We start from the raw sequence: 13,511 nt of genomic DNA on the forward strand, positions 1-13,511 counted from the left end.
TGGCGTATGTGTTGTATGCGGTATTTTGGGGAACTCACTAAGCATTTATGCTTACAGTTGTTGTGTTATATGTTTCAGGTACTAGCGAGGACCGTGGAAAGGCGCCGTCGTGACTCGTACACACTAGAGAGAGAGTTTGATTTTTATGATCTTGGGATATGTTATGTTTCAAAAACTACTGTTGGAAATATTTGAGAATGTTTTATATGAACTTGGTTGATGAAAAAAATGAAAATTTTGTTTTGAAATTTATGTTGTTACATGTCGTCTCTCAAACCAATGCTCTTAACATGCTCAATGTGATTCCCCTTGCTTAAAGCCTTTGTGAAAGGATCAGTAGGATTATCTTCTGATGACACTCGCTTCACTAGGAGATGCCCATCTTCAACTATATATCTAATGTAATGATATTTCCTATCAATGTGCTTGGACCTTCCATGATGTTTCGGTTCTTAGGTAAAAGCAATTGCACCTTCATTATTACAAACGTGTTCCTCAATAGTTGGAACGACTCCAAGATCCCCGATGAAATTCTTCAAACAAGCGGCTTCTTTTGACGCTTCACTCACTGCTATGTACTATGAGTTACAAGTAGAATCAGCCATTATCTTCTGCTTTAAACTCTTCTACGCCACCGCTCCATCGTTCAATAGGAACACCCATCCAGATTGTGAACAAAAGTATTACTTAATATATATATATATATATATATATATATATATATATATATATATATATATATATATAAATATATACATATATATATATATATATATATATATATATATATATATATATATGTTTGAGTTCAATAAGGAACCATTTTAAACCTTAGGACCAAGGAACTAATCTTTTCTCATCTTCTAGAGCATTTTTTTCGTAAAAAAAAACCAAAAATATAGATATTCATAACTTTTTATCCTCCATCCATTGATATCAAATTTGATAAAAAAAAATTGATTTGTCCAGATTCACATTAATAATCTGTACATATTCACCATGTTAAATCTATGTAGATTCACACTGTGAATCTATGCAGATTTACACTGTGAATATGTGTAGATTCACACTGTGAATTTGTACAGATTTATACAGTGAATTTATACAAAATTAATGATTTATAGTGCATATTTATAATGCGAATCTAAATAGATAAAAAAAGTAAAAAAAAATTATCAAATTTGATATCAATGGATAAAAGATAAAAGGTTATGAATTTTTATATTTTAGAATTTTTTTCGATAACTAACAAGATCTAAAACTTGAAAAAATAATAGTTCATTGGTTTTATGGTTTAAAATGATTCTTTGTTGAACACCTCTCTTTCTCTCTCTCTCTCTCTCTCTCTCTCTCTCTCTCTCTCTATATATATATATATATATATATATATATATATATATATATATATATATATATATATATATATATATATATATATATATATATAAGTTTAAGTTTAAGTTCTATGAAAAACAAAAAACTCTAAAAATCATAAAAATACTGAAAAAAAATACTTAGAGATCACAAATTCTTTTTTGATTTTATATTCTTAAAAATTGCAACTTTTTATACAATTTCGTTGAAATTTTTTCTGAAGAAAAACCATAAAACAAAAATATAATAAAAAAATAAAAAAATCGATTTTTTTTCAACGAATTTATAAAAAAGCATGCGTTATTTAAGAATATAAAGTCAAAAAAAAAAAGATTTGTGATCTGTAAATATTTTTTTAATACATTTTTATGATTTTTAAGGTTTTTTAGGGTTTTTTTTTTTGTTTTCCATATATAATCCTTCCCTATATATATATATATATATATATATATATATATATATATATATATATATATATATATATATATATATATATATATATATATATATATATATATATATAACAATAAAATGAATCATTATATTTAGTCAACTTATAAGATGTAATTAGTATTGAAACTTGAATAAATGTGTCGAAACTTACGAATAATAAATAGATATACACTTCAATCAAAATAAATTGATAAATAACATGAAGAATAACAATTTCGTACACTTTGACACCAATATCATAATTCATGAATCATAATAATCAAGGAAAAGATTAAAAAATTGCAAATCTAATCATACCAATCAACATGCATGATTTTATGATAAATATCCACACCAATAATTCTATGCTTTATATAGTGAGTTCTTAGTCATCTTCTATCTTCTATTGTTTGATATTCTAAAAGTATATCATAAGATAAACTAGAATAAATTATATGATCATGAGTTCATTAGTTCTTACTCGATCAAATGCTCTTTAACAAGGTATTATATTGTTACTGCAGCAAGAAATGGGTACAATCAAATCATCAGCGACCATGGAAGAACTGAAGCAACAACTGAAACTGGCTGGACCTCTTTGCTTAGTCAGTTTCTTAGATTACAGTTTGCAGATTATATCGGTCATGTTCATCGGCCATCTCGGAGAGCTCTCCCTTTCTGTTGCTTCAATGGCCTCCTCTTTTGCTGCAGTCACTGGTTCCCACTTCCTGGTAATTATAAAAAGAACAAGTTTTCATTTCTTAACCTTTTACCCTTCAATCATCACCTTGATTTATGTACTCTAATCTCCATGCATGCTTATCAACACAATCATATAAAAAAAACTTGGGTTGTTGTTTTCCTGAAAAAAATGACCCATATATAATTAGCTAGGAACTGGAAGTGTACTCGAGACGTTTTGTGGACAAGCTTATGGAGCACAACAGTATCACATGCTTGGAGTATACACTCAACGAGCTATGCTAGTTTTGATGCTTATAGCTATTCCAATATCAATCATATGGACTTACACAGGCACTATCTTCATTTGGTTTGGTCAAGATGTAGAGATCTCAATGAAAGCCGAAACCTACACTCGTTGGTTGATTCCCAGTATTTTCCCATATGGGATTCTTCAGTGTCAATTCCGATTCTTGCAAGCTCAAAGTAATACAAAAGTGTTGATGTTGAGCAGTGGATTTACATGCTTAGTTCACATTCTTGCATGTTGGATTTTGATCTTTAAGTTTGGATTAAGGAGTAATGGGGCTGCTTTGGCCTGTGCTATTTCTTATTGGATTCAAGTGTCGTTTTTGGCGATTTATATTAAGTTTTCACGCGCTTTTGAGAAGACATGGACAGGGTTTTCTAAAGAAGCATTTCTAAATCTTGAAGAGTTTGTTTCGTTGAGTATACCTTCTGCACTCATGATCTGGTAAAATTTTGAAGTTATTTTTTGGTTTTTGTAGAGAGAATTTAGATTTTAATTATGGGATGTTTTTATGTGAATTAGCTTGGAGTACTGGGCGTATGAGTTTTTGGTTCTCATGTCGGGCCTTCTTCCTAATCCAAAGCTTGAAATATCGATGATGTCAGTGAGGTACATACAATATTGCATTTACAAATTTTAATTGTAGTCCAATAACATTATTATTTTGACTTCAAGAATCTAAATCAAATGATAATTAATCATAGTTAGGGTTAATTTGTTCTTTTTATGTTTATCTTGATAACAGTTTCCATACAGCAAGTCAACACTCTTGCTTGACCGTAAATATATATATATATATATATATATATATATATATATATATATATATATATATATATATATATATATATATATATATATATATATATATATATATATATATATATATATATATATTAAATTGATTATTGCTATATAATCAGCTAATTATAGGCTGGTTTGGTAATTGTATATGATCTAGATAGGAATTTCGATACAACAACCCCCTACGTGCTCCAAATACGGTTGATATTGAAATATCTTTTTGTTTAAATCAAACACTTCACATCTAAAAGTTATTTAATTTAGTGTTTAAGAAAAAACCATTGGACTTCTAGAATCAATTTTTATAGTTACACATAAAAATATATTTATATATTTATCTTTTCTAAACAATTGTTTTTATTGTAATTTTATTTATTTTAAAAGTTTTCAACTACTTTTGTTAAATACTTATATAATAAATAAAAGACCATCTAGTTTTTCCAAAAACCTAATTTATGTTTTTAATTTGACTATTCCTACTTCAAGAATGAGAATCAACTAATCAACTAATTAAAGTTAAGGGTGGTTTGGTAATTTTATATCATATAGATAGGAATTTCATTCCAACAACTCCTTGTTTGCTTTTTCCAAATACGGTTAGTTTGGAATAATCAAATAGTTCTTCAGCATTTTTGGAAACTTTTACTAAAATATAAAATAATAGCTTGAAAAGAGAAAAAAAAGTTTTGTTCGACGAACGAATTATCTGTTTTGAAAATCAATGAGGTATTTTAAATAAGTTTTTTTTTATGTAATTTAACATATTTTAAAACCTTTATGTTACTTTTGATATATACTTATATACAAATAAACGCTACATGTATCAACTTGCAACTAATTTTATTGAAACAAGTTTATTGTATGCTAAATTAAATTAATTCCACATCAAGAATCATAATAAAATATTTAATCACCTTAAAACTAAGAAAATTTGAAATTTTGAAAATTTGAAAATTATCTTTTGTTATAAGACCCGTAGTGTGGTAATAAATCCCACTATACTTTTTTTATGTTACCTCATCATATTATTTTCCACTCACCCCATAAAACTCATAATACCACACCTTACCTTACACACACAACTATATATCAAAAGAAAAAAAGGTGTGGTATATTCTCATTCTTTGTGGTAGCCTTACCGTAGTTCCCTCAACTAAAGGATGTTGTGTTCACCGCACCACATGATGATACGCCATCTACCGCAGCATGCGACAACCTACAGGTCTAACAATTCATTGCTTTCACGTTTGCTAGATGGCCTATTACCTTTTATCAAAAAAAAAAGTCACTTGACGCATTTAATTATTAGTATTATTTTTTGTTAATTCGTTATGTCACATTTATTGCTTTTTTTTCCTTCTCGTCTCTTTTTAAGATATGCCAACTCCACACTATTTTTTCCAAAGAATAAAGGTTTTTTTTTTTTTTTTTTTTTTTTTTTTTTTAAATATGTCAACTCATACGTTTTAATGGCCTTCATTATTTACAAATTAGGCGTCTTTCCGTTCGTTGCACAGGAATAAAATTATACGGTTTAAAGTATCCGTAGGAAATCTATAACCTATATTAGAACTATCATTAAAAAATAAATGAGTGTAAAATTATAAAATTTTAGGATGAAAAAGGAAGACAATATTTACAAAACTTTTTTTTAAGTTATTATGCATACCAAGAACCGTGTAACAAACATATTGATGTGATGTAATGTTGATAAAAGATTTTAATAGTTAATGACTTCTGTAAGAGATATGTATCCACGTTAATAAACCTTTGAACCATATTAATCCAATGAAAATTGTTTAATTATATAAAAGTTTTATTTTAATATTGAACCTTTTCAAATTTAAATTAAGATTATTAAGCATTAGCCACTACAACTCAAAATATTCTTTTTACTTATGATACATGATATTTATGGGCTTAGTGTTATATATATATATATATATATATATATATATATATATATATATATATATATATATATATATATATATATATATATATATATATATATATATATATATATATATATATATATATATATATATATATATATATATATATATATATATATTTTGTTTATTTACCGTTACGTCTATATAAAACTTTCTTTTTTAACATTTTAAATATAAACTAATTATATATAAAAAAATTGAACAAAAAAATAAAAATAAATTCAAAAAATAAATTTATTTGCATCAAATCTATTTGAAACTCAACTACAACTCACAGGTTTTTTAATTTATTTGTACTAATGATTTCAAGTTTAAGTTAATTGATCACTATAACTCAAGAGTTATTATTATTATTATTATTATTATTATTATTATTATTTTAAATTGTAGTTATTAATTGGTAATGACTTTTTTATTTTCCTTTCATTATGCATAATGTAACTATATTAGTAGTATATAAATATGTTTTGATCATAGAAAATTTTAATTTGTTTGGACATATTTCTGCAACTCAAATATAAAAAGTTGGAAAAATAAGTTTTGTCAAATGTTATTACAACATGAATTTTTCTTCTAATAATAGAGTTTCTATAAATCTATGACTTATTATATAAAATTTGCTTATTTTAATTTATATTGATAATAATATTTAATATTTTATGACTTTGTAAGAGATATGTATCAAATATTCAAATCCATCAAATTATTTAATTAATATTAAACAAGCGAAAAGAAAAATCTTCTCTACCTAAAAAAAATATAACCTTAAAATTATGATAATAACTAATCATAATAAGTTTGGTTTATAAATCCATTAGTAAACACATTTCATCAATCATTTCTCTCTACTTTCTTTTTCATTAAATTCTTATTAGTTAGTTTAGTAATTGTATTTATGTAACGAACATAAAAATTGAGCCAAAATAAAACATTTTAATCCATTCAAAAACCATTAAGTTCATACATCTCGTTTCCAAAATAGTTTAAGAATCAGAGTATCCCCCAGAACCATATCACATAAATCATAAAACATGAGGAGCGGTACGATCACGCCTTCGCGTTGCCACGATCTCCTGAAGTACCTGAAACAATACACTGAACTGTAAGCCCGAAAGCTTAGTGAGTTACCCCCAAAATACCAACCACACATAAACATACTCATAACATATCACAAATAGAACAACCATGCACATCAGGTCTACTGTGTGACTAGTCCACCCGCACCGGGCCTTCAGTTCACCTGGTCCACCCTCCGAGTCTAGCCATGTACATCGAGTCTACAGTGTGATTGGTCCGCTCGCACCGGGCCTTCAATCCACCTGGTCCACTCTTTGAGTCTACAGTATGACTAGTCCGTCCACACCGGGCCTTCAGTCGGCCTGGTTCACTCTTCGAGCCTTGGCACGTCTGGTCCGCCCTCTTGGGGCCTTCAGCCTATCCGGGCCGCTCGCTGGGCCTTTGGAATATCCGGTCCGCCCTGGGTATGCTAGCCTACAACACAAAGCAGGACCCGCCTCAACCCAACCCCCGTCAAACAACCATGTGCACATACAACAATTAATCATATAACAAATCCTTAACCAGACAAACAATCTAACAGATCACATAGCATATCAACATCCTAACCAGGATTCCGACCTAACCGGTCACTAGCATAACATTACCCTATATACCGGATACCGACCCTTACTAGGTCACTAACATAGCATTACCCTAAACACCGGGTACCGACCTTAACCAGGTCACTAACATAATATCATCCTAAATACCAGGATGAAGATCTAGCAAAGTAATAACAGAACAACCAATACCCGAATTTCCATCAGATAAAGGGTCGACCTTGGTGCCGTAGACCCTGTCGATATAGTGAGGATAACTCACTTGTAATTGCCGACTGAAGAGATAAGACCAAGCTGCTCCGTCCACCGACACGAACTCCACCACAGAACACTACCAAAGAACCAATTCCATAAATACCAAAATACCCTTGGAAATCAAACTGGTCAACTCTTGGTCAAAGTCAAAGTCCCCAGTCAAAGTCAACCTTCCTGGTTGACTCTATTCACCGAGTCAACCTGTCGAATCGTCGAGTTCCTATACTCAGAAAACTCCCACAACACGACTCAACTCGTCGAGTCGCCCCAAGACTCGTCTAGTTGAACGATCTTGGAATTCCATCCTGTCCAACTCACCGAGTCGCCAACCGACTCACTAATCCAAAGCTTTAACCAAAAGAGGTTGAGTTCTGCGACCAGACTCGCCGAGTCCAAGAACAGACTCGCCGAGTCCAAGGCAATCTTCAACAGACTCGCCGAGTTGTTCTTCCAACTCGCCGAGTCCATGCACATGTTCATACAACTCGTCGAGTACACCCATGTGACTCGCCGAGTCTCTTCAGTTCTCAATCCATATAGAGGCTTTTCGAGCCATGCAGGGGCTCCAATCCAAAGATCCACTCTTCTGCAACCTAACCCTCACATAAAGTTGCAAACTTTACGTGAAACCAAGGAGATATAAGCCCAAAACACTCTAGGGCTAGGGTTTATGACAAAGGGGCTTCACCAATAACTCTTAGACAAAAGCTTTATGACATTATGGACCAACACAAGCCTAGATTTGAAGTAGCAACCTCAGATCTAAGCCTCTGACTCGAAATAACTCTTAATCATACCAAAAATGCCCCAAATCTCACATGACAATAGATGCAAAAGATCCCAAGCAACAGATTATTACCTCCAATATAAGCTCCAACTGATGTAGATCCCGGATCTACACCCCTCCTTTGCAGCAACCTCTTGATCTTCAAGCCCCTTTCCACCAAAATCACTTATCTAGGCTCCAAATTGCTTCTAAGGGCTCTCACTCACGATTTAGGGTTTCTGGATCTCAAAAGGGTAGCAAAGAGGCTGAGGGTGGGTTATAATGTGCTTTATATAGGGCACAACCCCCGGGATTAAGGTTTTCTCTCTTCAGCACCAACTCGTCGAGTCCAAGCCGCCGACTCGGCGAGTTGGCCACTTAAACCGCGACATAATCCCACTCCGACTCGGCAAGTAAACGGACCTACTCGTCGAGTCCCTTTCCTTAATTTACACTTTTGACCCTTCATTGAACATTAGAAATTTGAGGTGTTACAATTTATTACTTAGTTTCGTAATTACCAACAAAAACATAAATATTGACGTTTAAGTTCTTTAACAATATTGACTTTTAAGTTTTTCAAATTTCTATACACATATACTTCTAAAACAAAATTATTTAGTGGCCAATCAATTCTTAAGTACTTTTTTTTATTAATCTATATTTATTACATATTATTTATAAGCAAGATATAAAAACTAACTGGTGATTAAAAATCTTTAAAAATCTAAATAGTTTTCAATTAGCAATGGTAATTATAATGGTTTTTTTAGATTGATGTTAAGTTAGGGAACGAAAAACAATAAGTAGTCAAACATGAAAATAAGGTTCTTATATAGGTAAAGCATTTTAATTAAGTAATCAATTTTCAATTAATAAAATAAGTTAAAAAGTTAAAGGAGTTTCAAATGAATATGTAGGTGTATTATCTTAAACCATATTTTTTTTTGTAGGTGTATGTAGGTGTATTATCTTAAACCATACTTCCTCCGTCCCAAAATTATAGTCTATCTTTTCTTTTTGGTTTGTCCCAAAATAATAATTCACTTCCAAAAATAAATAACATTTTTACCAAAATACTCCCTCATTATTACTTAATAAATTAAGCATTTAATGGAACATTAAATGCAAAGTAAGGACAAAACTGTCATTTTATTATATAAAGTTAGTGGTAATTAATGTTTTTCTTAATCTGTATGTTTTTTGTCTGTGGACAATAATATTGGGACGGAGGAGTATTTTTTTTTAATGACATCCTTTATAAAATATATATAGATTTTGAAAACCAACATATCATTTTTACGTTATTTATATACAATCATGGTTACTAATTACACTCCTTTCTACCTTTAAAATGAACTATAAATAAAAAAATTATACTCTTTATATACAATCATGGGCATACGAGTTTTTGGTTCTCATGTCTGACCTTCTTCTTAATCCAAAGCTTGAAATATCGATGATCTCAGTCAAAACATTGCATTTACAAATTTTGATTGTAATCCAGTTAGATTATTATTTGACTTCAAAAATCTGAATCAAATGATTAGTTAATTAAAGTTAGGGTTAGTTTGCTCTTTTTACGTATATCTCAATAACAGTTTCGTTACAGCAAGTCAGCAACTCTTGCCTGTTTCTCCATATACAATTATTTTGACCCTAAAAATAATTTGTATTTTTAAATTGATTATTGCTATTTCAAGAATAAGAATCAAATAATCAGCTATTTAAAGGGTGGTTTGGTAATTTTATATGATCTAGATAGGAATTTCATTCCAACAAAATGACATGTTTTGCAAAACTAGCGAGTAACATATAAATTAAAAATTATCCAACCAAAAATTTGATTTTATTCGGTCTGGATTATCTGAAATCCAATATAGCAAAATCTGACTATATCCGATCCAAGTAAAAATAATCCGGTTTGGATAAATTCGGGTTTTATGCACATCTACATCAAAATGCAGATGTGATAATGTTAATTATTTTTGTTATCCAGCCTCACGACCAGTACGCTCATCTATAGGATTCCTTATGGTTTTGGCAGTGCAGTAAGGTAAATTTGGATCAAAATTATTAATCCATATATAGTTTAATTAATTATATGAACTACAAATTTATGTTGGTCTATTTTAATTACACGTGTCAAATTCATTGTTGAAGCACAAGAGTTTCAAACGAGTTAGGAGCCGGGCGACCTCAGGCTGCACACCGAGCTGCACATGTTGTGATGCTTGTGGCCATGACCGAAGGGTTAGTGGTTAGCTTCATTTTAGTTGTGGTTCGTGACTTATGGGGCTATTTGTTTACGTATGAAGTGGAAGTTGTGAGTTATCTATCATTTATAATGCCGATTCTTGCACTTTCCAACTTTTGTGATGGAATTCAGGGGGTACTTTCAGGTTAGACTTTCTAATTATTTGAGGAATAAGTTATAAACCTAAACAAGAAATTTCAGTATCTTGAGTTGAAATTGCCGTATGTATCACAGATGTAGAAAATTTCAAGATTTTGACGGTTATCGAGTCATGACAATTTTTACACCAACTATTCACTTCGAGGTGGAGAAAAATGATACCACCCTGAAGTGCTTTCCGGTTGACTCTCGTGTAGTGGCACGAGAGACTTCTGTTGAGGGCAGTCCAACAGTAGACTGCTTGTCGGTGGTAAATCGTAATGATTAAAACTATAAAAAAAACCCTAAAATTTTTACTTATGTGGGTATCCATTGAATTGATAGACCGAATGATATTATATTATTTATCTATGTTTTATTTATTAAATTTAACTTTTATCTATGTTTTATTTACTCAATTTAACGTTTATTCATTTTACAATCAATTGATGTATTTTCGTAAAAAAAAGGTATTGTAAGAGGATGTGGATGGCAAAAGATTGGTGCTTTTGTGAATCTTGGGGCATATTACCTTGTTGGTCTTCCTTTTGCAATCCTTTGGACTTTTGTATTCTCTTATGGAGGAAAGGTAAGAAAGAGTTTTTGATGTTATTATTGTTAATCAATTTCGGTTGTGGTTATCTTGGTTGTATTCTTGGCTTCGATGTAGGGACTCTGGATGGGAATCATCGGTGGGAGCGGCATCCAAGCATTACTTTTCATCTATATTGTCATGCATACAAATTGGGATCAAGAGGTACAAACATACACTATTATAACAACTTGGATTACATAGATAAAGTATTCACTACTAAGAGCATCTCCAATCCATACAAGTATACAACCCTCATACTAATCCACCTCACAATTCCACTTATATACAACTTACCCTTCAAATCCCTCCAACCCATACAACCCTCGTACTAATCCACCTTACTCACATTCTTTAGATCTTTATCACTAAAAAGAACAAGAAAAATAAAATTAATTTCTATATAACCATTGTATCATCATATAACTCCACACTCTATCTCATAACTCTATAATATCTACCACACCCATGCAACTCTACCTCACCCCATACACTTCGTGTGTCATCCCCATTGGAGATGTTCTTAGCACTATTTATAACTTTGGATTTGAGGTGTTATAGTTTCTTCGACCTTTTTAGTTTTTAGATTGAAGATGATGACTATAACTAACTTCTAGCTCTTACATCAGGCCAAAAAAGCTCATAATCGGGTCCACTATACTAGCTTGCCCAAGTGATAATTAATTGTGCCCTCGCTTGTGTTTAGCTGCTTTCTTCGCTATATAGTTTCGTGTGAATGTTGCAAAGTATACAACTATACAAGTACATGGTACTGGGATATGATGATTCTAAAAGGTGATGATTCAATGTGGTTGGCAAGGTCGCTTACAATACGTAACTTTCACAAATATTTGGATGCGGACTACATTATCATAAGTTCATATAAACTGAATTAATGATAGTTAATAAATAAAAAGAACACCTATTTATTAAAAAGGACCGATTGGAATATAAAAAAGGAAGAAGGAAACAACTAGATGAGTTTAAATGATCAAAGTTTTTAACATTGATGGAATTGTACAAATGAGTTGACACTCAAAAGTTGTAGTCGACTAACATATTTAGGCAAAGGGCTACTTTTCTTTGGTCCAATGTGATCACGCCAAAATCCACTAGTTTCCTGATTTTATATTTACCTCGTTTTTTGAGATTTTTGGAAGTTTCTTTTCCATTCACATTTTAAAGTAAATATTGTAAAAATGGAAAATAACATGTTACGTTAAGCAAAAACGTTTCACTAGTAAGTAACGAAATATTGAATAGATTGGTTAAAAGATCAAAATTAATAATTTGAAATATAAGTCAGAAAAGGATTATACTCGCATACAAATTGATGTTTATTATCTATTTTCAAATATTATTTTTGAAATTATTTAATTAGTTATAAGGTTTTTCGGTTTTAACTGGAAGATAGTTTTTTCCCACTGGAAGCGCAAGATTATATTACTATTAACTACTATCAAAAAGCAAGAGAAAACAAATTACAAGGACATATAACTAAGGTTGGGTTATAGTATTTTACATCAACCAATCTAGTTCATCTTATAAAATTTATATTTATCAAAAGTCCAGAAAAAACTAAGAAATTATTTCATCAAAAATATATTTTGTGTGGTTTAAAAGTTTCATAGAGAAGATTGTTCTAAAACTACCCAAAAGGTAGTAATAATCACAACATCAAAACATTTGCATTGTATCCTATTCAATTTCAAGTGGTCTACCCTATTTGATCCGAATTTAATAGATAAAAATTCCATCATCGAGAAATAAGTCTCCAAATATCCATTGGAGGGCAACTAGTTAGTTTTCAATAAAAATTATATGGCTCACAATTTGTTAGTCTCTACTCTTGTAACAATTAGTTGGTTGTCTTAACAAACTTAGGCTATTTTTTTTATGTATGTAGAAGCTGGAAAACTAGTTTCTAACTGAAAATTAGTTGATAGTTGAAAGCTAGCTACTAGCTTATAAACTAACTAATAAAAAAATAATAATTTATAAAAACTAGCTGATAAATTAGCTGAAAAATATAAAATAACATAAAAACATTTACGATACTAGTTTTCTATCACTAATTAAAGATTTAAGGGTATATTAAAATATTAAAAAAAACTCATGAAAAGCTTGTCTAAATAAGTTTTAAAAAAGATAATTTATAAGCAATTTTTAGCTTATTAAAACGACAATTTAAAAAATAATCAAAAATAAGTTAGTTGTAACCTATGAAAAGCCTTAATTTAACTTCAAAGTTATATTATAAATTCTAGCAATAATAGTGTTATAATGGTAGAATTTAACTTCATAAGTATAATGTTATTAGAGTTTAAT

General features: G+C 30.3%; 1 protein-coding gene across 3 annotated transcripts; it reads left to right on the forward strand.

Annotated features, from left to right (window-relative positions):
• Positions 1-2,194: 2,194 nt before the first annotated feature.
• LOC111913573 (protein DETOXIFICATION 16) lies at positions 2,195-12,031 on the forward strand. Of its 3 annotated transcripts, none has more exons than XM_023909296.3 (8): positions 2,200-2,537; positions 2,697-3,241; positions 3,320-3,406; positions 10,196-10,252; positions 10,360-10,598; positions 11,062-11,180; positions 11,262-11,348; positions 11,813-12,031. In XM_023909296.3, the coding sequence occupies exons 1-8, from the start codon at positions 2,337-2,339 to the stop codon at positions 11,858-11,860; spliced, it is 1,383 nt and encodes a 460-aa protein (XP_023765064.1). In that variant the 5' UTR covers positions 2,200-2,336; the 3' UTR covers positions 11,861-12,031. The 3 variants fall into 3 exon arrangements, with proteins under 3 accessions (XP_052625422.1, XP_023765064.1, XP_052625423.1); XM_052769463.1 differs by having other exon boundaries at positions 2,201-2,537; positions 2,701-3,241; XM_052769462.1 differs by lacking the exons at positions 11,062-11,180; positions 11,262-11,348; positions 11,813-12,031 and adding an exon at positions 10,688-11,055 and having other exon boundaries at positions 2,195-2,537.
• Positions 12,032-13,511: the final 1,480 nt, after the last annotated feature.

Source organism: Lactuca sativa, chromosome 1, assembly GCF_002870075.4.
Source record: "Lactuca sativa cultivar Salinas chromosome 1, Lsat_Salinas_v11, whole genome shotgun sequence".
Lineage (NCBI taxonomy): Eukaryota > Viridiplantae > Streptophyta > Magnoliopsida > Asterales > Asteraceae > Lactuca > Lactuca sativa.